This window comes from Strix aluco, chromosome 3, assembly GCF_031877795.1.
Source record: "Strix aluco isolate bStrAlu1 chromosome 3, bStrAlu1.hap1, whole genome shotgun sequence".
In the NCBI taxonomy this organism is placed as follows: Eukaryota; Metazoa; Chordata; class Aves; order Strigiformes; family Strigidae; genus Strix; species Strix aluco.
The window spans coordinates 60,252,075-60,279,077 of record NC_133933.1 but is presented as its reverse complement, the minus strand read 5'-3'; the positions used below and the strand labels follow the sequence as shown (position 1 = coordinate 60,279,077).

At 39.3% G+C, this 27,003-nt stretch overlaps 1 protein-coding gene across 1 annotated transcript in view; it reads right to left on the bottom strand.

Annotated features, from left to right (window-relative positions):
* MTHFD1L (methylenetetrahydrofolate dehydrogenase (NADP+ dependent) 1 like) overlaps nucleotides 1–27,003 on the bottom strand; it is a 158,937-nt gene that overhangs the window by 76,609 nt on the left and 55,325 nt on the right. Inside the window, exons 19-20 of the mRNA XM_074818760.1 lie at nucleotides 22,207–22,275; nucleotides 15,862–15,973 (exon numbers count right to left, since the gene is read on the bottom strand). Coding sequence (XP_074674861.1) covers nucleotides 15,862–15,973; nucleotides 22,207–22,275 — 181 coding nt within the window. The remainder of the gene's footprint in view (nucleotides 1–15,861; nucleotides 15,974–22,206; nucleotides 22,276–27,003) is intronic.

Sequence of the window (27,003 nt, the reverse complement as noted above, 5' to 3'; positions counted from 1 at the left end):
AGCTACTCCATTGCCCTTGGCCCTCCCCCGCATTTTTGTGCTTTCTCGCTCCTTGTGCAGTGAATTACCCCAAACCGTACACTGAATTCCTAATTGGCTGCAGGAAAAGCTGAACCTGCAACCCTTGATTTATGAAGCTGTTACTCAGCCTCTTGGGAGCTCTGTTTGAGATGCAGTAGATGGAGGCAGCAGATAGATGCAGTGTCCTCATGCATGTAAAGCATCTGCTCTGTCCCTGAAGCTTCACTCTCACTCAGAGCTTGCAGTCAGGGCTGAGTTGAAGATACATAACAAGCATATGCCTTATTACTACAGGAAGCAAAGTTGAAGAGTTTGAGATTGTCAGCTTCAATAAAGCTGTCAGCATAGCAAATCAAGAGTAAACGGACCAATAAAAAGACCCACCATATAAAAGACAGATAGGCCACCCAAAATTTAAGAATGGTTGTAATCCATATTTTCTCTTACTGTATTTGAATCTACCCGGTTTTCTCAATCAAATCAAATTCATTACACAGCAGTTATATAAAACAGCAAAAATAAAATTACAAGGTCAGAGCAGGAAACTGACCTTGATATACCACTTAGGACATGAATCTTTTCTTTTATGTATTATTTCATAGAACCAGAGAACAGTCTCCAAACACTTTCAAATAGTCAACATCTGACCTTCAAAAGCACTTTGGCTATTTGCCAAAGCAACACTTCCCATTAACAAATAACACTGGCCATACATAACCTAGCAATGTTTGCAACGTAATTAACATGTTTAGAAATAAATTTATATCCCTAGTCATAAATTCTCGACATTTTTCTTTAAAGCTAATCCCACCAGGTCATAAAATGAGATATGTAAGCAAACCTAATTTCTGTTTTCAAAGACAAATAACAATTATCTGTTAAAATTATTGAGAAATTCTCAGCATACAATAACACATATGGTTTGTTGTTTGAAAATTAAAAAAACTCAACGATCTGAAGTCAGCATACTTTCAGAGAAATCACAGTATTTTTCTTTTATATTGTCTTATCATAAAGGCAAAACAAAACACAAAATCTCAGGAACCCTCTGCATGTGCATTTTTCTTCCAAGAACATCAAAAGACATACCTTAACCTTTTCCCCAAACCACGACATTATTTCAGTTGGGTTGGTAGAGAGGGTAGCACAGGACGAGAAGAAAACATTTCAGAGTTCTAATCCCAAAGACAACAATGCAGCTTTGAACAATTCTCCCTGAAACACCTATTAACTGAGCTCTCGGTGTGCATGTATTTATGGAATACCAGTGGAAAACAAAAAATCAACTCTGCTAAACATAAACTTGTACTAGATTATACTAAAAGTCTGCCAACTAAAGTTACCATAATCAGAAATGGAAATACATGTATTTCCACATACCACATTTCACATTTCTATTGACTTCTCCAGAGCCTTGAAGATTTAAGTGAACAGTTCAAAAAGTAAATAAATGAACATTGCCCTCTCCATATTTGTACATTATTAACAATTTTAATTATAAAAGCTTTCAGAAAACAAAGCACTTCTGCCTGCAGATTCAGAACAATGGCTTGGAAAATAAAAAGCAAAACAACAGTTTCTCCAACATGATGGAAATGTCTGAACAAACCTAATTTGCATACAAGTAGTCCACAAAAACAACATTAGATTTCAGTATCAAAAAGCCAGTAAAACAAACAAAAAAATCTAATATCATTTTCAAATTATATTAAAAATAAACCATCCACTAAAATTAAAATTCAGCCTTTGAAATGGGACTTGAACTCTTTATGCATACTCTGGCCTGCTGACCCTTGCTAAAGGGTTTAAGTCAATATGAAATACTCACAAATGGAAAGAGGATGATGGATTTTCTGCCAAATAACCCTAAGCAAAAGTAATGCTGTTAGCTAGGGAACCTGCTTTTATTTCCTTTGCCAAGTGATGAATTAAGAGAACTTCCTAGTACATACGATGTTTTACTGTATGCATTTTTTTAACCTCTAGTTCTTTTCTTCTTATAAATAAAAGCAATAAAACCAGTAGGCAACAAAAGAACAAAAGGAACTGATTATTTGCTTCTTATGAGTTGGGAGTTTTAAAACTAGGTAAGATCACTAACTTGAGGAAGGAAGGGAAAATAAATAGGACAGAAGTTGCAATGTCATCAGTATCTACTCAGTAGAATGGTATTTTATTTATTAGGAACTGGGCAGTGCCTCTACTTGAATGAATGACAGATCCTTCCTATCTATTTTTACCTCTGGATAACTGTCCTGAGACAGAGAATAATGGATAGTCCTTAACAGTTGTACACTCCATACTTTTAATTTATGAACGCCATTGACAGAGGAAAGAGTTGTGTTAAGCTCTAACATGTTGCAGAAGAGGTCAGTATACAGGGCACTAACATACCACGTCAACTTGTCAGTGAATTCCTGATGCATGTTTAAGTACTGGCAGCTGCCATGGCTCTACAAAAGCCCTCCTACCTTAAAGTTCCTATTACTGTAGTGTTCAGCATCTCCCCATTTGCTATGATGAGGCAGTTCTTGCCCCCAGGGAAGTTTATAAACTGAATAAACAAATCAGGAAGGATGGGATTACATACGCAGGCATGGAGGCAGAAATTACTCGCTTAAGGCCACAAAGCTAGTCAAGGATGGAGGTGGTAACAAGATGTACGCCTCTTGACATGCACTATAGTGCCTCAGCCACAAGACAGACCAGGAGTTCTCAATCAGAGAACATGTGCTGCTGGTGACAAGCTATGAACTCAGCAGCTCTCTTCTCATCTTTTACTGCAAGAAAGAGGAGGAAGGACCAGTCTTCTCAAGACACCAGCTCCTCAGGAGCCAGCCAGCAGGAACATTCACACCACTCTTCCTGCCTCCCCATCATCATCATGGCAAATCCCCCAGGCATACAATCCTAACCCAAATACCATCTCACTCCATCTCCCACCTATTCTGAAAACCCACAGGAAGAGAAGAAAGTATGGCTTTTTCAAATAATCTGTGCATGTCCAGTTGTCCACTTGCTTCTGACCCAGCCATCTCAGTTACAGTGTGACGCTTATTCAGCACACGACTGACACACACACGTGCCACTTCACAGCTCTTAGTCTGTGAGAAAACCACTGAATTCCTTTGCCAGTGAGGCACAGAACAGCATTCATCCACAGCAAAGTTTCAAAATAACCTTGAAAACAACCATGTAAGGCCACGCAATCTCTTCATTATTTTCTATCATGTCATTGTTATGTTTTAAATTGCTTTCCTCTGCTGAAATCACTTCACCCATGAATTCAAACTCCTCTAAATGTACTAATTGAAATGTCTGGTCTCTTACATGACATCTGGCCTGAGAACAGTGGTAACTCCTGGTCACCAGGAGGAAAGGCAGTCATATACATAGTTTTGTTATCCTGCAGGGTGGACTTTCTGAGCAAAAGATACATAACTATTAATTACACGGGCTCAAAAAGAAAGGAAAAGACAGACAGAGTTGCTACACTAGAGAATGACTGTCAGAGACTGCAAAGGAAATTAAAACAAATTATGAGGGTCTTCAGCCACACAAATTAAAAGGTAGAAGCTAATAAAGTGAAGTCACCATAATATACTAAAGATGGAATTAAAAAAACAAAATACGTAAGAGCTGAATGCACTATTCTTAACAAAGAGTGCATGAGGGATTTCAAAATCTTGGAAGAAAAAAAACAACACCATAAAGCTGGTATCAGCATTTTAAATAAGTTCCTTTTCTCTTGGTGCCTTGTACCTGAAAACTATCAAACCCTGTATTTAAGTAATGTAAGAGGAGTGGAGGGAAATCTGAGTGACTACAGGCTTAATGGTTTTCAAACAGATTTTTAAGGAAAGAATATTTTTTAAAAAACTGAGATAAGTAAGAAATATAACCTTTGTTGTACTTTGTCGATGGGCTAAGGCCAACTGTATGAGTTTCAATAAGGCCAAATGCCAGGTGCTGCACTTGGGCCACAACAACCCCCAGCAGCGCAACAGGCTTGGGGAGGAGTGGCTGGAGAGCTGCCAGTCAGAGAGGGACCTGGGGGTGTTGATTGACAGCCGGCTGAACATGAGCCAGCAGTGTGCCCAGGTGGCCAAGAAGGCCAATGGTATCCTGGCTTGCATCAGAAATAGCGTGGCCAGCAGGGACAGGGAAGTGATCTTACCCCTGTACTCGGCACTGGTGAGGCCGCACCTCGATTACTGTGTTCAGTTTTGGGCCCCTCACTACAAAAAGGACATTGAATTACTCGAGTGTGTCCAGAGAAGGGCAACGAAGCTGGTGAAGGGTCTGGAGCACATGTCATACGAGGAAGGGCTGAGGGAACTGGGGTTGTTTAGTCTGGAAAAGAGGAGGCTGAGGGGAGACCTCATCGCCCTCTACAGCTGTCTGAAAGGAGGTTGCAGAGAGCTGGGGATGAGCCTCTTTAAGCAAGTAATAAGTGATAGGACAAGAGGAAATGGCCTCAAGTTGCACCAGGGAAAGTTTAGGGTATATATTAGGAAGTATTTCTTTACAGAACAGGTAGTTAGGCGTTGGAATGGGCTGCCCAGGGAGGTGGTGGAGTCCCCATCCCTGGAAGTGTTTAAGAGGTGGGTTGACATGGTGCTTGGGCATATGGTGTAGTTGGGAACTGTCAGTGCTAGGTTAACAGTTGGACTAGATGATCGTCAAGGTCCTTTCCAACCTACATGATTCTGTGATTCTGTCTACCAGAGGCAGGCTATACCAGATATAAACCTGTCTCCAGTAACAACAATGTGACAACATCTCATCAATGTGGCCTTCAGGAAAAAAAAACCTGCAACAGCAATACTTAGGACTGTGTTAGCAAGGCTAGAAAAAAACCTGATGATTACGTGATTAACAGAGAGAAGAGAATAGACAGCCATGGCAGGAGAACTGTGGGACAGGAGAGGACGAGTCTGAGGACTCTCATTTACTATTTGCTAAACAATCTCAGCAGAAAGCCTGAGGAACACTGATGGATTTTGTTGGTGATACCAAAGTTTGAAAGCAATGCCAATGTGGAGAGGAACTTGGATATTACACGGCAGCTGTGGGGTTTAGGAAGAAATGACGAAAACCAGAATGAAAGTTATTAGTAAACAGCAGTTGCCATTGGAGATTAATGACAAAAATCTGACCTACAGTTTGGCTACTTCATACTTGCAAACACCACAGTCTGGGAGCCTAGCAGTATTAAGTCAGTCACAGAATGAGTGATGTAAGGAAAATGATAAAAAAAAAAAAAGGTGATTGATTTCAGGATGAACACCAGCAAGGTAAGAGTGACTTTGCAGAGCTCTGTGCATGCACCTATGTTGAAGAAAGTGAATACTGTAACAGATGCAGAAACTAGAGTAGGGCTGATGGTTTGACTCGATGATCCAAAGGGTCTTTTCCAACCTGAATGATTCTATGATACTAAAAAAGCAGATAGGCTGTGTTTTAGGAATGGCAAGCCTAACACTATAGAAGGTTATAAAAGCTGTGCTTGTTTAGTTAGATAGACAGTGCAAAAATTACCACCTAAGCTGGAAAACAGTATTACAGAACAAGAGCAAATGAGTCCAAATTGGCCATGGGAACACAGCTGATTTAGCAGCAATAGCTGCAAGAGTTAAAAATCTTAGCTAGTTTCAAACTGGAGCTCAGTCAGTTTATGAAGGAGATCATCTGATATGCGTGTCAGACAAAGCAGAGAACTCAGCTAAATGGCTCATGATTTATAATCACATGTTCTTTTATTCCTGTAAATTGCCCCTCATCATTCTGGATATCAACAGCAGATTTGGGAACACAAGTTTACAAATATGTTTTGTAGAAAGGAAATGCCAAGAGGATTTCCAAATTTATTTTTTCTTTAAAGGGAAGGAGGTAAAATCTCACTGTGAGACAGTCCATATTTTGGGAGCTTTTCTCCTCAAAATAGCATCACACTTCTTTATTGGGCAAAACACCACTTTAATATTAGTTAGACATAATTCGATAGTTCACAATCAATATAAACTTTCCGTTTTGAGTTTAGCTTTGCATAATTTACAAACCAGCAAATTAATTTAATTCTGAAATACAGTGATACGTGATACCAAGGTCAATGCTAGAATGCTTCCTGACACCCAAAAACATTCAGGACAGCTCTCCTCTACCCAATCTCATTCTGAAAAAGCTTTATTTTGCAATGTATCCTAAAGATCAGAACTATCAAAAGAAAAAGTTTCAAGAGATATGCAGTGAAAATATGAAGTCACTCAGAACTTTCTCAAGGACTCGGAACACACAAACATATAAGAAAAGTGTTTATTCTCATTTGTCATAATAATTCATAAATTATTTCAAGACTGTTTTAAGCATTTTCTGCAATGGAAAGTCATTTAAATCAGTCACCTGACTTTCAGTGGCAGCAATCCATAAGCAAGGGATGCATGATTTGCACCCAGATTATTTGTGACAAGGCAGTAAGTAAACTCAGCTTTCATGAGCTTTGATATCCTGTCAGTGAAGGAAAATGTGTTGCGCAACATTCCATCTCTGAAGACTTTCCAGCTTACTGGTAAGAAAATCTGCTAAGATTTTAAAAAGCAAAGGGGTACAGGAGAAGATTTTTTTTTTGTTTCCACTTTACAACAGGTGAAAGAAATGGAATTTATTTTTAACTCAGCAGAAGTGAAGAAGGAAATAAAAAGGGCACCTGGGATGTGAATGGCATCACCATTCACAAGTGAATGGCAAAGATTCACAGGTCTTCTAGGAATAATGGTACCTTATTTTGCAGTTTGTGGTACCACTGTGCCTTGTAGTATTAGACCATGATTTTAAGAGCCTTGCAGCAATACTAACACAGTATCACCTTCCTTCCCAATACCCCACTGGCACAGCTGCACTAAGCACAGCTGCTTGAGCAGCTGCACTATGAATGGGATCACAGAAGACACTGTGAAGGTTTGAACATCCCTTATCTAGTTTGTAGCACACATGTTTCAGAGTAGGCCAGTAACACCTATGCTGATAACGCTGTCAAGCACCTTGTACTATGAAACCTTAGCCCTGCTTTAATACTTAAGCAAGAAAAAACACATTGGTTCAAAGAGCAAAATATTGGAACGTAAATCACATTACAGTTTGTTTCTTGGGAAAATAAGGAGTGAAGAAGTCAGAGATGAAATAACAGAGTAGAAAGATGCTGGACAGAATCTTAAAAATTAAAGCTCTCTGGAGGGTCACTGCATGCAACCCCTTTCAGTGGTATTGAGCAACAAAAAAAATTTAAAAAGAAAATCCTCGAACTCAACATTTAAATGTAGTAATACCACATGTACTACTGGTGCCAAAAGTTTAGCTGAAGGATTTGGGCTTTATTTCCTTTTTTGGAAAAAGACTACTACTAAGAAAATAGTTTGAAGTGTCTTATGACATGAAAAAAAACTACTGAAGATTATTCACTTAGTGTATTAAACACATACAATTTTCATATGGTGGTTTATAAATGTGTTATACAATGTCTGCTCAGAGAGTATGTAAAATGGATACCCTTTCAAATACAAGTTTGTATGTACTAAACAGATAGAGCAGCTAGCATCATTAGTTTATTCTAACAAGAGTACCCACACAATAAAAAGTCAATTACTTAGCTTATAAAAATTTACTGCTTCTACTTGAGTTTATACCATTAAAAATGTGTGACAAAGTCTTTCCAATTACACCAAGTAGACCAACTAAAGAAAGAAATAGAAAGCAAACCCTTCTTAAGAAAGGCACTAACAGTGTGCAATAAGCCTCCTCTTGTCACCTGACAGGACACCAGGAAAGACAAAGTCACATTTGACCTTGCCTAGCACAGCGCACTCTCAGCATTGAATGGGACATGCTTATTAGGAGTAGGAAGGAGAGTAACTGCCAAAAATATAGTCTAAGCCTCAAAAACAAACTTCAAGACTTTGGTTTAGGATTCCAAAAACATATTCATGCTTCACTTTTCTTCTGATTTACAACAATCCCTTTCCTCAGCTGAAACACCTTCAAGGGATTAAAAAGATGGATGGGGCAATCTGCCGAGTTGTTTATTGCAATAATTTCTGACACACTGACAAGTATGACTCAGGAAAGCTCATTCTTCTTTCTCTTTCATCCCTTAAGCCTTAAAAACACCTCTTAGGCAGCCTGCATTCACTGACTAAAAAAAAAACCTAATAGTTTATCCTTTCTATTCACCTTAACAGAGTATTAAGAAACAGTCTGACTGATCAGAAAAGGAACTTGGAATTTTACAAGGTATTCTGTTGCTTTAAGCCAACACAGGAGGAGGAATGAGCGGCAGAGAGATGTGATGTAAGAAGCCCTGATGATGTTTAAATGATTACCTCTTCTTGAGCTGAGTACCAGACTCATCACAGGGAGTGACTAGCTGCATTCTGTGTTGATAAAGTTACCAAAATTTCCTGTCCTTTTTTTGTTTTATTGATACCTCTTTTCCCTTCTTAGCAAGGCTGCCTGCACACATGCCCACAGGAGTAAGTAAGAATTGCAAAAGATTTTGCCCTCATGGCATGTCTGAAGGGTAACAAGTTAGCATGAGTTCTGTAGTCCAGTCCTCTCCATTTCTGGGTGCAATTCAAGGCACCTCTCTCTAAACAAACCTTTGCACCTAGCAAGACATTTGAGACATCAGCAACCAGACTGAATTCCATCTCACTGATGTTTCTTTGCACTCCTTCCTCAGCTCTCCCTGACATGAGATGTGCCTTCTGAAACCTACAGAACCTCTCACTATTTGTCTACTTGCAAAACACACCAAGACTTTTTGTTCCCCTTGGAAACTATCACAAAAAAGAAAACTGCTGGGTGAGCAGAATGGCAATAATGTGATAAAGGCACATTTTCCTGTGCTTTGCCAGATACCCGTCAGTAGGCTCTCATCACCTCTTGCCCTCTGAGTAACTAGCAAGTCTTTCTAGGAAAAGGACTTTATTTTCTGTTCTGCATACATGCAGCATTTATGGACTGGGACTCTTAACTGGCAGCAGTTACAGTGTGCTTAGAATCATAGAATCATTCAGGTTGGAAAAGACCCTTGGGATCATCGAGTCCAACCATCAGCCCTACTCTACAAAGTTCTCCCCTCCACCATATCCCCCAACATCTCATCTAAACGACCCTTAAACACATCCAGGGATGGTGATTCCACCACCTCCCTGGGCAGCCTATTCCACTGTCTGACCACTCTTTCTGTGAAAATTTTTTTCCTAATGTCCAGTCTAAACCTCCCCTGTTGGAGTTTAAAGCCATTCCCTCTTGTTCTGTCACAAATCACCTCTAAGAGACCAGCACCAACCTCTCTACAATGTCCTTTCAGGTAGCTGTAGAGAGTGATGAGGTCTCCCCTCAGCCTTCTCTTCCTCAAACTAAATAGTCCCAGCTCCTTCAATCGCTCCTCACAGGAACTGTTCTTCAGGCCCTTCACCAGCTTCATTGCCCTCCTCTGTACTTGGCTCCAGCACCTTGATATCCCTCTTGTATTGAGGTGCCCAAAACTGGACACAATACTCCAGGAGTGGCCTCACCAGTGCAGAGTACAGAGGGACTATCACCTCCCTACTTCTGCTGGTCACACTATTTCTAATACAAGCCAGGATGCCGTTGGCTTTCTTGGCCACCTGGGCACACTGCTGGCTCTTGTTCAGTTGCTTGTCAATTAGAATCCCCAGATCCTTCTCTTCCAGACAGCTCTCCAGCCACACCTCCCCAGGCCTGTAGCCATGCATGGGGTTGTTGTGGCCCAAGTGCAGGACCTGGCACTTGTCCTTGTTGAAGCTCATGCCGTTAACGTTGGCCCACCGATCCAACCTATCCAAGTCTCTCTGTAGCGCCTCCCTATCTTCATGCAGATCGACATTCCCGCTTAACTTGGTGTCATCTGCGAATTTACTGATGATACACTCTATGTCCTTTTCAAGATCATCAATAAAGATGTTGAACAGAAATGGCCCCAACACCGAGCCCTGAGGAACACCACTTGTGACTGGCCACCAGCTGGATTTAGCTCCATTGACCACCACTCTCTGGGACCGTCCATCCAGCCAGTGCTTGACCCAGCAGACCGTTCGCTCATCCAGGCCATGGGCAGCCAGTTTTTCTATGAGAATCCTATGGGGAACTGTGTCAAAAGCTTTTCAAAAATCCAGGTAGATAATATCCACAGCTTTTCCCTCGTCCAATACTCAGGTCATCTTGTCATAGAAGGAGATCAGGTTTGTCAGGCAGGACCTGCCTTTCATAAACCCATGCTGACTAGGCCTGATCCCCTGGTTGTCCATTATATGACTTGTAATGGCACTCGAGATGACCTGCTCCATGACCTTCCCTGGCACCGAGGTCAGACTGACAGGTCTAGAGTTTCCTGGATCGTCCTTTCTGCCTTTCTTGCAGATGGGTGTCACATTTGTCACCCTCCAGTCCAATGGGACCTCCCCAGTTAGCCATGATTTCAGGTAAATATCATGGAAAGCGGCTTGGCGAGCACATCTGCCAACTCTTTCAGCACCCTTGGTTGTAACCCATCTGGTCCCACAGGCTTGTGTCCATCCAGACTTGTGTGCTTGAACCCATACAAATCCTTGAGAAATGTGTACATGTAAGAACATCCAAAACTGTTTTGTGAAATGTTTCTTTCCTATACTGCAGCATCTTATGTGGCAAAATATTATCAAGAACACTTGCCTCCTTAAATAGTTAAAATCAAGCATTTTACATATACACCATACATTGTGTTGGTCCAGACATGGGACTTCTGCTGTCAGAGAAAGAAATACAATTTTTTTTTTCACTTAAGGCAATAACTTAGACATCCAGAAACCTGGTTAGTGTTCTTGTTTGCAAACACTGCCATGACACTTCTGAAACAATGAAAATCTTCCTCAAAGTAATGGTGGGAAACTACGGAGGAAAGAAAGATGAGGCAGAGGTCATTTCAGAAGAGGACTTCCAGCAAATCAAAATACACTCCCCTGAACCATGAAATAAGAACACAAGCACAAGGAGAAATTTGTGCAAAATTAAAGGTTTACAGAAGTGGTAAATTTATCCTCAGCTCTGCCAGTAAAAACTTCAGCTGCAATTTACACCAGGCATGGCATTCAGTATTAACCAACTTCTGTGGATGAGCCAGAAGTCTGACATTCCTACATCAGAGGACAGCGATGAAGAACAAAAGGGGAATTAAAGAGGTTAACACCACAAAACAAAACCCAACAGAAGTAAATGCCTAAATACAGATATATTTCCCCACTCAGTCATAGCACAGGTTCAGTGGTAAAACTCCTACCAAGAGAACTCAAAATCAGAGAAAAAAGACTGAGTTGTCAGTATGTAGCAACAAGGCTCAGGGAAGAGGGAATGGACAGGCTGAGCTAAAAGGCTTATGCTATCTCGAATATAACAAGGGCCTGGTATTCACTTGGATACCTGAAACTGAAGCAGGGAACGCCTTCAGTTAGTGAGAGTTCACAACAGGACTCAATGGTTAAACTTTGTTTAGATTTTTTTTTTAAACCAGACTCTCTACATCTTTGTTAACCACACTACTCAAAAGGCACAGCACGTTGCAATTCCAGCTGCAGAGCAAGCAGAGAAACAGGCAATGCAGACCAGAGAGACAAAGTAAGGTTTAAAAATAAATTTGAAAAGATCATTTTGCGAGTATTTTTTTTTTGCCTTGGCTGTGGCACATGAGACAGTGGGATCTACACAATGGATTGGTTTTTCGCTGCTGGCTGTCCTAATTCACCCTCCCCTGCACCAGCTCCAGTGTTTTTGTGACTCTGGGCTGAACTGCTTCTGTGTTAAGTCAGCAGAAAACTAAGCCAACAAAAAGTGCAATAGGTTTCTGTGGGGATGTCATGCAAAAACAGTTGAGCACAGGCGGAGAAAGGAGACAGGCTTAGCTGCTCTGGTAATGAAGGCTCAGTCTGATTAGATAGTGCATCCACAGTAGCTTTACTATCACTTCAAAGCTCCAAATGAGACTATAATATTATAAATATTCATTTCAGCAAAAACACCATCTTACATGGCAGTATCTCATCTTCTCCCCATCACACATATAACCGTTTGCCCAGCCACTGTCTGTGAGGGAAAGGAACGGAATTTTTGTTGTAGTTCTTTTCAATCAAGACCAACTCTCCAGTTGAGTTTATCATGTGGCTCTATAAACAGGTATGCTGACAAGTGAGGGGTTTCACAGGACTGGAAACAAGTAGCTGGAGGAAGGAGGCTGCTTAAGCCAGAACAGAAAATAAAAAATACCTGTATTTGTGAAATTGTGGTGAAAGTTCAGGCCATGCTATTCTCTTTAGTACTGTCTACACACTTAGCAGGAGGTTCTGCTCTAAAATAACTATGGTTTCAGTAAAGAATAAAATAATCATTATAAATAAAAATAATAATTATGTAATAATAAATGTATAAATATTATATACATTATATAGTTCTCATCATCCCATCTCATGGTGAGTTAGCATACATACATTAAGATATTTATTGTACTATACAGGAAACTATTATAATTGCAGACCCTGTCACAGATTTCTTATGTTCCTGATTAGGATGCAGCTGCACAAGGCTGAGAGCCAATCTCCTAGCTTGTGGTCCCTAAAAAGCCTCTCCCGGCCATGCAGTTCTGCCACTTACCTTACGGTATTTCCAGTGCCTCTTGGACTCTTCCATGAGCTTATGCAACTAAGCTACATGACAAAACATGAACTCCAATTGCTCATACAAGAATTTAATGACTGTCAGATCCAATGCGAGAAAAGGATGAACTGCACAAGAACAGTGGCAAAAGAGAAATGTGGAGCGGTGAAAATTTTTACTTTTAGCAAGAATGAGTAACTAAACTTGTTCAGCTAGTTACAGAACTGCAGCATAGCTGTCCTGCACTCCTACTGTCTGAAGTTGCTACAGGATCAGCTTTCTGCACTGAGTTTCAATGGCTGTATAGGGTTCAGGCACACACCACACTGAGCAGAACGTGGTGGAGCTTCTTGCTAACTGCTTTGCTGTGCAGCTTCACAAGGTGCTGGGCTCTCTGCCTGTGTAGACATGACCTCAATGTGGACTGGTGCGCACTTTGTAGCACACCTTTTAGACTTCAGTTGTGTAGGGTAGGAGAGCACTTAATAAACCAGAAAGTGCTGCATGTAGTCTCTGCTCATGTGCTCTAACTGGTTACCAGAAACAACGTATTTTTTTTAAACCATAAAGCTTACAGTAATTACAACCATTTACACTTGTGACTACCTACAACGTTTATTTAAGTAGGCCACTCTAGGAACTACTGGTTTTAATAATCTAACAAGAATCTAAAAATCATGCTGAATTTCTTTGCTTCGCAAAGGCTGTCTCATTTTGAAGTCAGTTTTACAGAGATTTGCGTTCTATAGAATAAAATCTGAACAAGAGCCTTTAGCTGGCAACACACAAAGGTTTTCCTCTATTGCAGCTACACCACTTTGTCTCCCAACAGAGAAACTGGGGCCAAAGATGAACAAAGAAAAAAAGAGTGTTAAAGACAAACAGGTGGATACGACCAAAAAAAAAAAAAAAAAAAAAAGCATGAAAAGCAAGGATACGCTCTCAGTCAATGGAGGGGAATCCAAATTCAAGGCGATACTCTTCAGGCTTCAAAACCTGGATCAAGACTCAAGGCTGACGCCAAGATATTTCCATTCAAATGATACAAAACACACTTCCCACTTGAAAAGATCGCTCACTGCAGAAACAAAGTTACTTCACCCAGCCTATGAATGTTAGCTTCCCTAAATTCTTCATTCCACAAAGTCATATAACAACAAACATGGTTTAATGAAATACTGATTCTATTACCATTAAATAAATGTATTCAGAATGCAAAATGTTCTTACTTTGAATGGATGTTTGATTATTATAGGGAAATGAACAGACCTTTTAACTGTACAACAGTAACACTGGAGAGAACAACCCTCTTCCTTGACATGATCACGCTAATTTTAAAAAGGAAATACAAACATACAATACATATCCAGACTACCCTGAAAACCACTTGTTTCACCACCTTACCTGCAATGCTTTACTTTCTTACATAGGTCAGCATTTCCTAGCTACTCCTACCTAAACATAAGAAGTGAGAGCAGAATACTGAATCAAACTTTTCCCAAGAATGCTCTTGCTAGCAAAATATTACATAGAAATGTCCAACAATCTTTGAAAATTACAATGAATCAGAAGGGCAGAGGTCAACAAAACTGACTCTAGGAAATAATGTTGTTAATACCATAACAAGGATCTAAAAATAATTTTGTGCACTTTGCTGCTCCATTTAAAAAAAAAAAAAAGGAGAACATTTCTTCTAGGCACAGAATGCTTAGCAAGATCAGAAACTTACTTCTATAAAGATGAACAAACAAAAATGAGAAAATAGAAAATTAATAAATATTCTTTGAAAAGAAGAAAGCCCTCAAGGGAATGGAAAACACAAACAGAATTTCTACTTGTTCAACCTTTTTGTTGTTATTCAGAAAATATTGAAGTGACATATTTCTATAGGTTTGGGTTTTTTTCAAAGTCAGTATGAAGTACAACGGGTTTCAACCCTTTATTTTCTATTGTTATTAAGTTTTGTTACTTCTTAGTATTTCTGTAAGACGATATCCCTCTATCATCTTGTTCACTAGTCAACAACTTTGTATAAGAAACCTTTCTATTCTCTATCTGTAAATATATAGGTTGATTCATATCATAACAAAAAGCATATACATTCTATAACAATGCAAACAGCTCCCCCATCCTTTCTACAATAACCAATGAATTTAACTAGAAACAGGACTTTCAAGTAATTTGGTTCTCTTTATGTAATTTACAGCAATATGTAGGTATGACATAAGCATGTAAGAACATGTTTCTCTGCTAGTTTAAGGGCACTAGCATAAGAAATGTCATGTTTCACATTACCACACCTCTTCAAGAGCATTGTTCCACAAGTACTCAAAGTTCAACTTTAGGATTAACGTAAGCCAACCTGGGTGTTCAGGACACAGAAGAGAATGGCTACACCAGTGCAAAGGCATGACTACTGGAAAGTAGCAACACCCCTTTCCTTTTATTAATTCTAAACACACACAACAATTTTTATAAAAACTGGTTCACTGTTCAGCCACAAGTTTATTTTGCTTGGGATTGTACATTCTACATGTCTATTGTTGCTTGTGCAGACTGAATTCTTAATGTAAACAGTCTGCCCACCTACATGCTTTCATGGGAACATGAGGGCCTCATGGTGAGGTTTTACAATGCAGTTGGACCAACCTAACAGCTCACTGCCACCAAAATAAGGCAGTCTTACTCTTTCTTCTACCACTTTTCCTCTGCTGTTCCTCTGCACTGGCTCAGGGACCAGTGACCCCCAATTTGGTTGAGTTTTCTCAAGTGGCAGAGAAATAAATCAGCAGGAAAAGGGAATAGTTTCTGTCCATTTATCAAGATAGGTCAGACGAATACTAATACAAGCAACTACAGGACACTTCTTTCAATGCAACTGAGTCATCCAACTATTTCAGCCATCTTGTGGAATCTCAAACATGGTGGTGACAGGAACGCTTGAGACAAAGGGCAGGGTGAGAAAAGTGCTTTGAGTTTTTTTTACACACTCACTTTAAGATTATTTAAGATTATTATTAATATCAGCATAAAATGAAGTCGCATTCTTACCTTTCATTACTATTTTATCTATTTACTTACATCACTTACCACAGCTTACCAACAAACCATAATACAATAAACAAAATAATTACTTACCTACAAATCCTTTCTCTCCAACTAATTTAAGGGCAATTTTATCTGCCAAAACTGAAGAATTTCCATGTGCAATATTAGCAAAAGGCCCAGCATGAACAAATACTGGTGTTCCCTGCATGATAAAAAATATACATCATTAATTTAACAGATAGGGAAGAACACAAGCTCAATACTCTTGCAGATTAATCAAGATTATATGTAAATCAAAAGCACATATAATGAGTAAGCAGTGTTAGATAACTCAGGAGGGTTAGGTACATCTCAGGTGCTTGAGAGCCTATTCACTGTCAGGCCTAGTACCAGAACCTGATTTATTCATAGAAAGGTAACAGACAGCAGCACAATCTGTAGGTAACTTACACAACTTCTTGCCCAATCTTGTACTAATGTTTCACATTTCCACTGCCCTACAGCTGTGGCGTGCTATTCTGGCATATGTACTACAACCAGCACCAAGCGCATCACTGCAGATGGTACACAAACAGAGCCCAGCTCCTGCTCTGCTCCATCCCTTACTGCTCCTGTTTTCCTCATTGGCTGTAATTGTCATCCCTGTGCAGACAAAGTAGCCAGTGGAAGCAATGAGGGACCAAAGTCAACGGTTAAGGAGCTGGAGAGCGAGAAGGGAAGCGGCACGGCTGGGGTGCGGTGGGGATGCTGATATACAATGGAAAAAGCATTCACTACTGCTGGCCGAGTGTCTGGAGCCTCAGGTACAGAGCAGAATTGCCCTACACTAGACACTGTATATATATACAAGGAAAGTAGACTCTGTAGCAGGGAGCAATCTAAAACAGCAAAAGGATAGGCAAGGAGTTAACAAAGTAATGGCATAGGGAAATTTGTCAGATAGCAAGCAAATCTTAGCTTCCTGTTCCTTTTTTGGCAGGCATCACAATGAAAGGAGAAATTAGAAAATTAGCATCTATATAAAGGGATTAGGTGAGATATTAACTGCTATTTTTTCTCCAATATTTCTCAGAATACCCAATCGGATGGAAGGATGTCACTTCAGCTGTCTTTCTATAAAATACTTAAGCAAACAAATCTCCACTGTTGTGTTAATGCTTTTAAAAATCCTCAGCTGGTTAAAGAAAAGGTAAACAGACAACTTTAGATTATCTCCATCAATATTCTTCACATATTCTGTATTAGGAGCTACTGCCAACCCTCAGAATTTCAGGCAAGCTACTGGGCAATCTTCCTTAATTTTTGACCAGAAATACCAATTAAGGAGGACAGGGTTCCGCAGATCAGCGCCAGGCCACATCCAAGAGACCCATGAACCACAACTTGGAAACTAGTAACCATACAATAAAAGCTGGTTGTTTCTGCCCTCCCTTCCCACCAGTGTCTTAAGAAACAACCTACATAGACAAAAATTTTCATGTTTTCCATAAAACAGCAGAACAATTGGATTACAGTAGTGAAATACTTCCTACTATAGAAAACAGATTTTCTTGTTTCAGTAACACTGACTACAAAACATATAAAATATATCAACAACAAGCATCTGTTCTTATTGCTTCCTCTACAAGTAATTATACATAATTGTTTTGTTCAGAGCAAAGACAAGCAACTTTTTATCCACTGGCATATCAGACTTCAGGTTTATTTTAATAAAGCAAGGGATTATTTTTTTTTTTTTTAAATCCAGAGTGGGAAAAGGAGAATATGCATACATATGGGCAGGGGATATTCTCCAAAAAATGGACAATTAAGCTACAACCCAAAACCAACTCTGCCTCATACGTGTTAGAGAAGAAACAGTGGAAGAGAAGCTGAAAAAGTAAATAAACCAGAAATCATGCCCTGTAACAAAAGGAATTATGTAGATTAGCATCATAACACACTGACTTCACAGTGTTTACTTAGGATTTATTTTTTCTTTTTGTTTTCTATCTGCTAATGATCACATACTGCAATATTAATTGGGGTTTTACATATTTATGCAAAAAAATTAACTGTGTACACCTTCAAAGCTTCTTACAGTATCTAGGAATCAATCTAATGGGAGGTGCTGTGCAAAATATTAGATTACCCCTATCCCAAAGATATGCATTTTTATAAAAATAAAATGCAAATAATTTCCACCAACCAAAGTTTAAGTTTTACTTCCTTAAGTTTTACTTTTACTTTAACCCAGTATTTACCCTTTTGGCATTGAAATAAATAACACTGTAGTTTTTAGCTACCAGATTGAAATCCATGGGATTTATTCTGATTTGTGTTTTATTACTCACTAAGTTTAATTTTATTCTTCCAAGCCCTTAATTTCTTGTGGCAAGCAACTATAGGGCTGCTTTTGTTATAGCCTAGCACACACATGTGCAGATGTAATGCACGGAAGTGCAAACATGGATGATGAGAGGACAGCCCAGCCCATACTGTGTCAGCTATGCAGAGGGGGCCAGAAGGGTCTCCCACAACATTCCCTGGGCAGTTGTGCTTCCAAGAGTTCATCCATACAACACAGATGGGAATGAAATTTGGATTGTGGGGTCCAACATTCAGAATATCAGTAGCCAAGAGACACCCTGCCACTAACCTGAAATCCAAACACACTACTAAACCACTGGCATGGACAGATGTGCCCCTGGAGCTCTGAAATCCACCAGAAGAAAAGGAGGAGTTACTTGAATGGTCTTTTTACAAGGGCAATTCTGAACGAAAAATACAGGCTAGGTACTGAAGGGAGTGAACTCCAGCAGGATCTCGGGAGCCTCAGGCACACCCTGGAACAGGGACAACAACGTCTTCTCCAGCCAGCTTCAGTAATTCTGTGTCAGCCATCCAACCCACATCAGAGTGCCACTTATCTTTGTTACACTCTTAATAAACTATATGGAGAAACAAACAGCTGCACAGGGATGCATTCTGCTCACTGTTTTCAGTACAGGAAATTTTATTATCCAAGTTTTAGTAGAAGAAAATAAATCCTGAATGTCAATAAATATCTGAAGTTATCTGGCCCCTAGAAGGATGTTTATAATACTTATTACCATCCTCCCCTCATCTTTACTGTGAGTGGCACTTTAAATGTAACATGAGCAGACCATCCCAGAGCAGCCAGCCTTCAACTACAAAGAGTTGTCCCATAGAGCAGCTGCTCTGTTACGCATGGTATAAATAAATGCTAAACATTGAGGGATCAGTTCACGAGGGAACAAATCTGTCATGAGAAACACGGATAAACACTATGAAATCATTATGTACTTTTCAAACAAAGTCATTTCAGTTTTACAGCACTGGATATAAATTCTACTGAAGTATACATTTATTGCAGGTGGAGTGCCCCACTTTTGAGACTTTTCCCATTTTGAGATTTTACTGTCATGCCTACATATAAAACACTCTCAATCACTAACACCTTGAGGCAGCATTTCTGGCGTAGCAGGATTGTGAAAGAAATCAACCCACCAAGAAACCTCTTTATAAACCAGCAAATTAAAAAACACTCATCAATTCACATATGAAAAAAAGCACTGACACAAGTTGCCACTGCAGTTCTACGCAGGACTGGCATTTGGTCATTACTGATTTATTAACTTCTAAACCTCTTCCCCAGTGCACGCACATGCCCATATAAAGCTAGTGTAAATCTACCAAGTAGGTCGTTCTTCTCTGCCTTCATAGGCCCTTAGAAGAAACTCCTCAGACCTCCACAGTTTAACACAATACCCATCTACATGCTCTTCGCCAGATCACAGAGGAGTGCAGCTATCTCTTCAGTGCCTACTTTCAGCCACTGCTATCCACAGACACTATCACTTACAAATTATGCCAAATTATCTGTCAGTATCAGCTGGAAGTCACCCAGAAGATCTCCTGCTCCCCCTCCTCAGACAGTCTTTTTGCCATTGCCCAATACCAAAATGATCTGGAAGACCTGCTTTGGTGAACAGTTTCATCTCTACTTGTAGGACAGGTTGATGTCACAGTCCGAGCTGCATGTGTTCTCTGTAATCATATGGTTCTGTTTTCCCACCACCTGCGTGCTGTAGGATCATTTCTGATGTTACTGTTATCAAGTCATGGTGCTGATGCTACAGGTCTTTACACTTGTATTGAGAAATCGGTCTCCCTAAAGGGATTAGGATTATGTTGTCCACTTACTATTGGTAGCCTCTTTGGGAATTTAAAAGGTCCCTCTTCTTTTGGATGCTACTTATTAGGATTATTTAATTTGGGCTTCAGTTCTCCTCATTTCTCGTTTGTGAGAAGAAAGACTTGCTATTCACATACTCATCAGAAACAGAAGAGATGTTATTGTATCCACCACTTCAGGGTGCACTAGGATTAGCTTGTCTTAAAATCTATCATGCTGGAGGGCTCTAAACTCACTGCACTACATTCAAGTGTGCAAGGCAAAGTATCTTCCTTGTTCCCCTCACTCCCTTTTTTTTTTTGAAAAACTGAAGCTATTAAAATTAACACTTCTTAAAAGTAATGAAAGGTATTTATTCACAAAATGGGATATGACACAAACTTGATGCTCAAGAACAGCAACAACAGCATGGGCAGTAACAGAGTAGGCCATTGCATCTCTACACAAGAGCAATGACACAGTCCAAGAGGCAAACATCAGACAAAGCACAGCACTATCTTGGAAAAGATTTATGTATGTTGGAGATTTTCTTTCTTAGATAGGTGACTCAAATTAGCCTGCAAGCCAACAAGTATTCAAAGGGTGACAAAAGTTTGTCTTCAAGACTCAAACCGTGGGAGTGGAGCATGAAGCAGTCTTCGAGCTGCTTCAGTTTGCTGTTTTAAACATAACTTCGTAAGAAGAATTTTTGGGAAAAATATCCTTGGGTAGTGTGGGTTAGGGTCCTCCTAACAAGCAATAGTGTTTCATGAAAGTTGTCAGATGTTTCAGTCATAGCATAGATTAGACTAGAAAGGAATACCACATAAAAGGCAGGAATTTTTTTGCATAGAAACGTGAATATAAAGAAATGTAGTGGGAGAAAAAAAAACCCGGTCCCAGAACCAAATGCCTATTGATGCGAAGAAACTCTTCTGATATTTATAACTGTCTTTTAGAACACTACAACAAAATCACGTTATTTTCTAACAGATATACAAAGTGCAAATACTCAGGATCAAAGCTACGTTGTCACTGATGCTTTAACGTGTACAATATTATCCAAGTGGTGATTTAATACACAGTTCTGTCACGACATTCGTGATTCTATGTGACCTCCAGTTTCTGGTATTGGATGTTATATTGAATTCTGACACACACGCATATATTCTTCATACAGCCACATGAAAGAATGGATGTTCTTTGCAGGAGAAAATAATTAAGATGGCTATAGTAAAATAACATAGACTAAAATAACATTTTTCTAGTATCCCCCGAGAGTAGGAAGCTGTCCCCATCCAAACACAAAAGCAAAAAGGTAGTTATCATTTTGACATGCTGTAGAAAATGAGACATTTTTACCAAACAGGCATTGCACTGGTATTTTTCTACATTTTTTAAATTTTCACCATACCAGGAATTGTTGTGAAATATTCCAGCTCTGTAACTTTGATGACCAAACTTTCAATAATATACATTAACTGTTCTCCAAATGCATTTGTTTCCAAAACTGCTTCATTATTTCCCATTTTTCTTCCTCCCTTTTCTCATGTATATTGCTCATCATTCAGCTTACTACTGAAAAGGCAATACTAGACTGCTCAGACACAAAGTTACATTGTACTAATTCTGCGTTCTTTGAGCTGCTGGAAGAAAACTCACTAGGGTAAGTGTAAAACATTCCTCTCCTAGACCAGTAAAGCTTAATTTAGTCCCTGAAGGCACTATGGCAAGACAGAGTAGCTGGGAGTCACCTTTTGGAAAAGCATAAACAGGCAAAAGGACCCTCCTGTGTTTCTGAAAGGCACAAATTATAATACAGAATAGAATGGCCTCAGCGAAGCATCTACTTTCCATTCAAAATGCAGGGCTGTGGGAACACACATATAAAGAAAATACATAAAAACAAAACTTCCCTAGAAGAGTAAGATGGGAAATAGAAGGAAGTCTATTACTTCGAAGCCCAACTTGTCTTCCAGTGTGCTCAGCAGCAGTTCAACACTGCACTGCAGCTTGTTTGCAACACTAGGCAAAATTATGACTAAAGCCAGTCTCAAAAAAAGGAAAAAAACAACTACAAAGTTATAAATGCAGATAGAGTTGATTAGTTAACATACACAAATGAACATTTGCTGAAATGCCTTTATGGATTTGACCCTGGCTTGAACCTTGAAAGTTAAGTGCAGTTGCTGGAGAAGCACAAGCACAATATGGAATTTGAAAGCTGGAGAAGCGTAAGCATCATAAGCCATACTCACCTCTAGTGTCTGCATTAGTGTGGGCTTAATTGCATCTTTCATTAAAACTGCCAAAGCACCCGTTACTCCCTAAAAAACAAGAATCCACATTTTAAGGAAGTCAGTTCTAAGGTGCAACATTTCTGAGTTACACTTAACCTTACAGTTATAACAGGGAAAAAACCTTATGCATCAAAGGAGAAAAAGTGTTACAGTGTTGTAAAAAGAATTTAAATAAATTGATGTTACCTCAAGACTTCTAATATATTGTATTTACCAAGTGTGCCAGAAATAGTAGAGATTTTGCTCTGAATACACTTAAAAGGAAGTAGGTAAATATTCTTCCTATTTCATGGAGAAACCAGAAACAGTTATTAAGTGATCAGCGTGAAGATGTTCATGGGAACAAAAGACAAAGCCGAAACAAAGGCCACTGAGACTTGAGAAAGCAAGAAGGTAATAACTTGCTAAAACTGCCTAAAGAAATGACAGATGTATTTCTTTCATGACAGAATCAATAGCATGAATCAATAGCTAGCAACAATCAGAAAGGGTATTTTTCTAGACTTGTACAAATATGTACGTAATAGACACAGGATTAAAGCAGACACACAGTTGATGAGGCGTAAATAATGATTACATCATGAGATTAAAAGTTAGAGGTGCCTTACTGTGATGATGAGAGGACAAAGGATCTGTGTGAATTGCTGCTTTTTAGCTGTAAAAAACCTTACTCCTCCCTAAAAATTTTGCTCAATATTAGGTATAAATTTCACACTGACTGAATTTAAAATAAGAGAAGGTCATGGCACCCCTCTACACTAAAACCTAAAGCCCATTTTAGAAAAAAAAGGCTATAGAGCACACACAGTGCTATTAAACTATATGCAGTGTTATCTAGAAACCACAAGGGTGTATTTCAATTTATTCCTATACTACTTTGATTTTGAGAAGAAAATGTGTTTTGTTTTGAAAGAACTAGATCATGGATAGAAAAAAATGTGTTATAAGCAGTGGCTCTTTTGATTATCTGAACTATCAAACTGTGTGAAAATCAGAATGACAGACAGATGAGAGAAATAAAAGTATGCAGTCATTACATAAGTACAGTGCTTTACACAAATTCAAGCCTCCCCTTTCTGAGCATCACATCTGAACATAGACTTCAGAGTAATATGAAGCAGAATATTTGGCCTCAGATAAAAACGGATTGAAACTAGAATAGTAAAACTGGTTTTTACTAAAGCACATCAAGTGTTTCCTTGGGGAAGAGTGAAGAAAAGGAGAGGGAGGAAAGATGTTTCTTTGCTCTTTGCATTTTGTAAACCTCCACTATCTACAAGCCCAAATAGACCCACAAAGAAGTAATAAGTGAAACTGGTAGCAAAACAATATAGTTTTCCCTATTCTGAATCAGTAAAGAATAAATTTCTGTTTCTTAATATGTTAATTTTAGAAGTTAGGATCAAAACACAAGGAAACACTAGTGTGCCAGCTCTCTGTCAGAATGGTTCCATCACTTCCATAGAAGCAGCCTGGTGCTATGTCGTACCTATACCAAACTACTCTGATTTGAATCCAATGCTGACAGCCTAAATACAAGGAAAGTATGTTAAAAAAAGAAATTATTACTGATTTTCACTTCCACAGGCTCCTTCATGGCTTTAAAAAATTGGTTTAACTGGTAAGATTATAAACTACTTATTTTAGATAAAGAACTTAAAAATGCAGAACAAATCTCAACAAACAATATAAAGCTTCATTTAACTAGTACCACATAAATTTTCTGCTTTTAGAATGAAATGTAACTTCAATATTTTATCCATAAATGAGTTTGGGGGTGTTGGTTGACAAGAAGCTCAACATCCCCCGGCAATGTGTGCTCACAGCCCAGAAAGCCAACCACATCCTGGGCTGCATCAAGAGAAGTGTGGCCAGCAGGTCAGGGGAGGTGATTCTCCCCCTTTACTCTGCTCTTGTGAGAACCAACCTGCAGTACTGTGTTCAGCTCTGGGGCCCCCAACATAAGAAGGACAGAAGGACATGGACCTGCTCAAGCAGGTCCAGAGGAGGCCACAAAGATGATCGGGGGCTGGAGCACCTCTCCTACGAAGACAGGCTGAGAGAGTTGGGGTTGTTCAGCATGGAGAAGAGAAGGCTCTGGGAAGATCTTATAGCGGCCTTCCAGTACTTAAAGGGGGCTACAGGAAAGGTGGGGAGGGACTCTTCATCAGGTAGTGTAGTGATAGAATGAGGGGTAATGTTTTTAAACTGAAAGGGGGTAGATTTAGATTAGACACGAGGAAGAAACTCTTTACTGTGAGGGTGGTGAGACACTGGAACAGGTTGCCCGGAGAAGTTGTAGATGTCCCCTCCCTGGAAGTGTTCAAGGCCAGGCTGGACGGGGCTTTGAGCAACCTGGTCTAGTGGAAGGTGTCCCTGCCCATAGCAGCGGGGGTTGGGACTAGGTGATGTTTAAGGTCCCTTCCAACCCAAACCATTCTGTGAGTCCTTGAGTTTTCTTTTTAGGACCATGTAAAAATAATTGCCACTGTTACTGCCTTTGATTTCTTGTATTCTAGCAATTTGTAAAAGTCTTTCTAAAGTGAGTGTATTTCTTAGGATATTAAATTTTAAATCTGTTCAATATAACAATTTGCTTTATAAAACTGGTTTGATTCACTTCCAAATCTGAAGCGCTTACAAAATAGAATAGTGAATACCTGGTCCCAGCTCTAACAATTTAAAATTAAATGGAACCAATTCCAATCCTAGCAATTTCTTCATTAAACCCAGTTTTGAATCCTACTAATTTATTAAAACAAATACATTCTTCTTCCTGTTGATCGTAGCGCAGAATCTGAATTCATTAAAAAAATAAAACCAGAGTTTGCAATATAGTTATTCAATAGATCTATAAGCCTATTTTTTTCCTGCTGTTTGATCAGTTCAGCAGTCAGCTGGGACAGAATTTCTCAAAACAGATGCACAGCTCTTCCCCTTCCACCCCTAGCTGAAGGAAATGATGCTTGTCACAAGTTGCTATCAACACAAAACTATAACAGTTAGTTAAGTTGTCTATCTTCTGTCTCATGAAAACCAGAACCATGTACACACACTAGTTAGGAAGCAACAGGTAATAGAAATATCTGAAGGAAAAGTTGGTTAATTTTACATTTTCTTCCCGTATCTTAGTTTTATCGTCATCATATAGCATAAGCTATTCATCATTATGCTAAAAGAGAAACAGCTGTTGATAATTTTCAGCACATGAACACAGAGATAGCATACAATCTTATCACGTAAAAGGCAATTGTAACAGCTATTCAACTTTCTGGAAAAAAAAAAGTGAAATGGAAAACTTACATCAGATCTTCCAACTGGTCAATAGCAAGATTAACTATCTGAGCAGCCACAGATGAGCCCTAATGCTCTTCTTGGGAATCCTGCCCAAGGACTCACAAGGGTTAACTCATGCCAGCTGTAGCTATCCCATTAGGTGTTTCTGTTGTTTACCTCATGCTGGATGAGACCACCAGCTCATTCAAAACAAGCATGCAAATAGCTGTTTGCTGACCCAAGACATGTTGACTGGAAAGGCAGCTTTGGGGGAGAAGAAAAATGAAATCGTGATACCTTTTTCTCCCCTCCCCCTCCTAGACAATACTGGTTCAAACCCCGTCTCCTTTGCTTTCTGATAGCTCTTCAATTTGATGGTAACAGTGAAGCAAAAAATATTTCCTATGCATTTTAACTTTTTGAGACACTTCATCCATATAAGATATGCATTCTGGACACAACAACTCATTGTATCTGAAGCTGAAAGCAAAGAAAAAAAGATGCAAGGACTCCAATTAGTCTACATCATGTCTATCTGCCTTCCATGGTTCTTAAACAGGTTTGGTGTCGACAACAGTCCTTAAAAACCAAACAGCCGATAAGGGTTTCGTATTTATCTGACATGACTCTGTCAGAATAGCTTTCATTCCTTCATATCCCCAAATCCTCCAAGCAGCTAGCAAACAATTCACACAGCTCATTCAAAGTCCTGGATCTGATTCTCAAAGCTATTTAAGGAATCAGGTTCCCATTTCGAATTCAGAGAAGGTAGATAATTTTTTTATAAAAGAATTAGAGGCTTAGGCTCTTACATGCCAATTAAGCGTGTGAGAGTCCAAAGATCATAAGCTTTTCACTAACTCACTGTCAGAAGAAAGAAGTAGGGCTCTGATCAAGTCTTCTGGGTTCCCTCCTGGAACTGATTCCAAGTACTTCTGAAAATAATACCCTCTCCATCTATTCACCAGCTGTTGGGGCAGGTATGTCCCCTATGCAGGACAGCAAGGATCATAGAGCATGAAATAAACCATACATGTGACACAGGAAAGGCAAACTTAGATGAAAACCAAAATACTTTCAAAGCAACTTCCAGTGGAGTAGTCTCTGAAGTCTATCAAGAGTGGAAATGAAAGCCAGCACTAGATGACAAGGAAGGTGATTGAAAGTAACTACTGTGAAATGAATAAGGGTTACACAGACTGACGGGCAGAGAAAACCCCTTTTCTTTATAAGAAAAATAATGAAGTACTTGTAACTTTCCTTCATTTGAAACTATAGTCTCTAACAAAATGATAATATTTTTCTGCAATATCAGTTCTGTAAAAAACTAAACCATAAACTGTAAGCTGAGAACTGCAACTACTTGCGTTTAAAGTGAAGTATGTACACAAGATTTTTGATGAACCAGAGAACAAAATATATTCAGCTGACAGATCATTTATAAAAGTAAATATGACGCTATTTTTTTTGGTCCTGGAA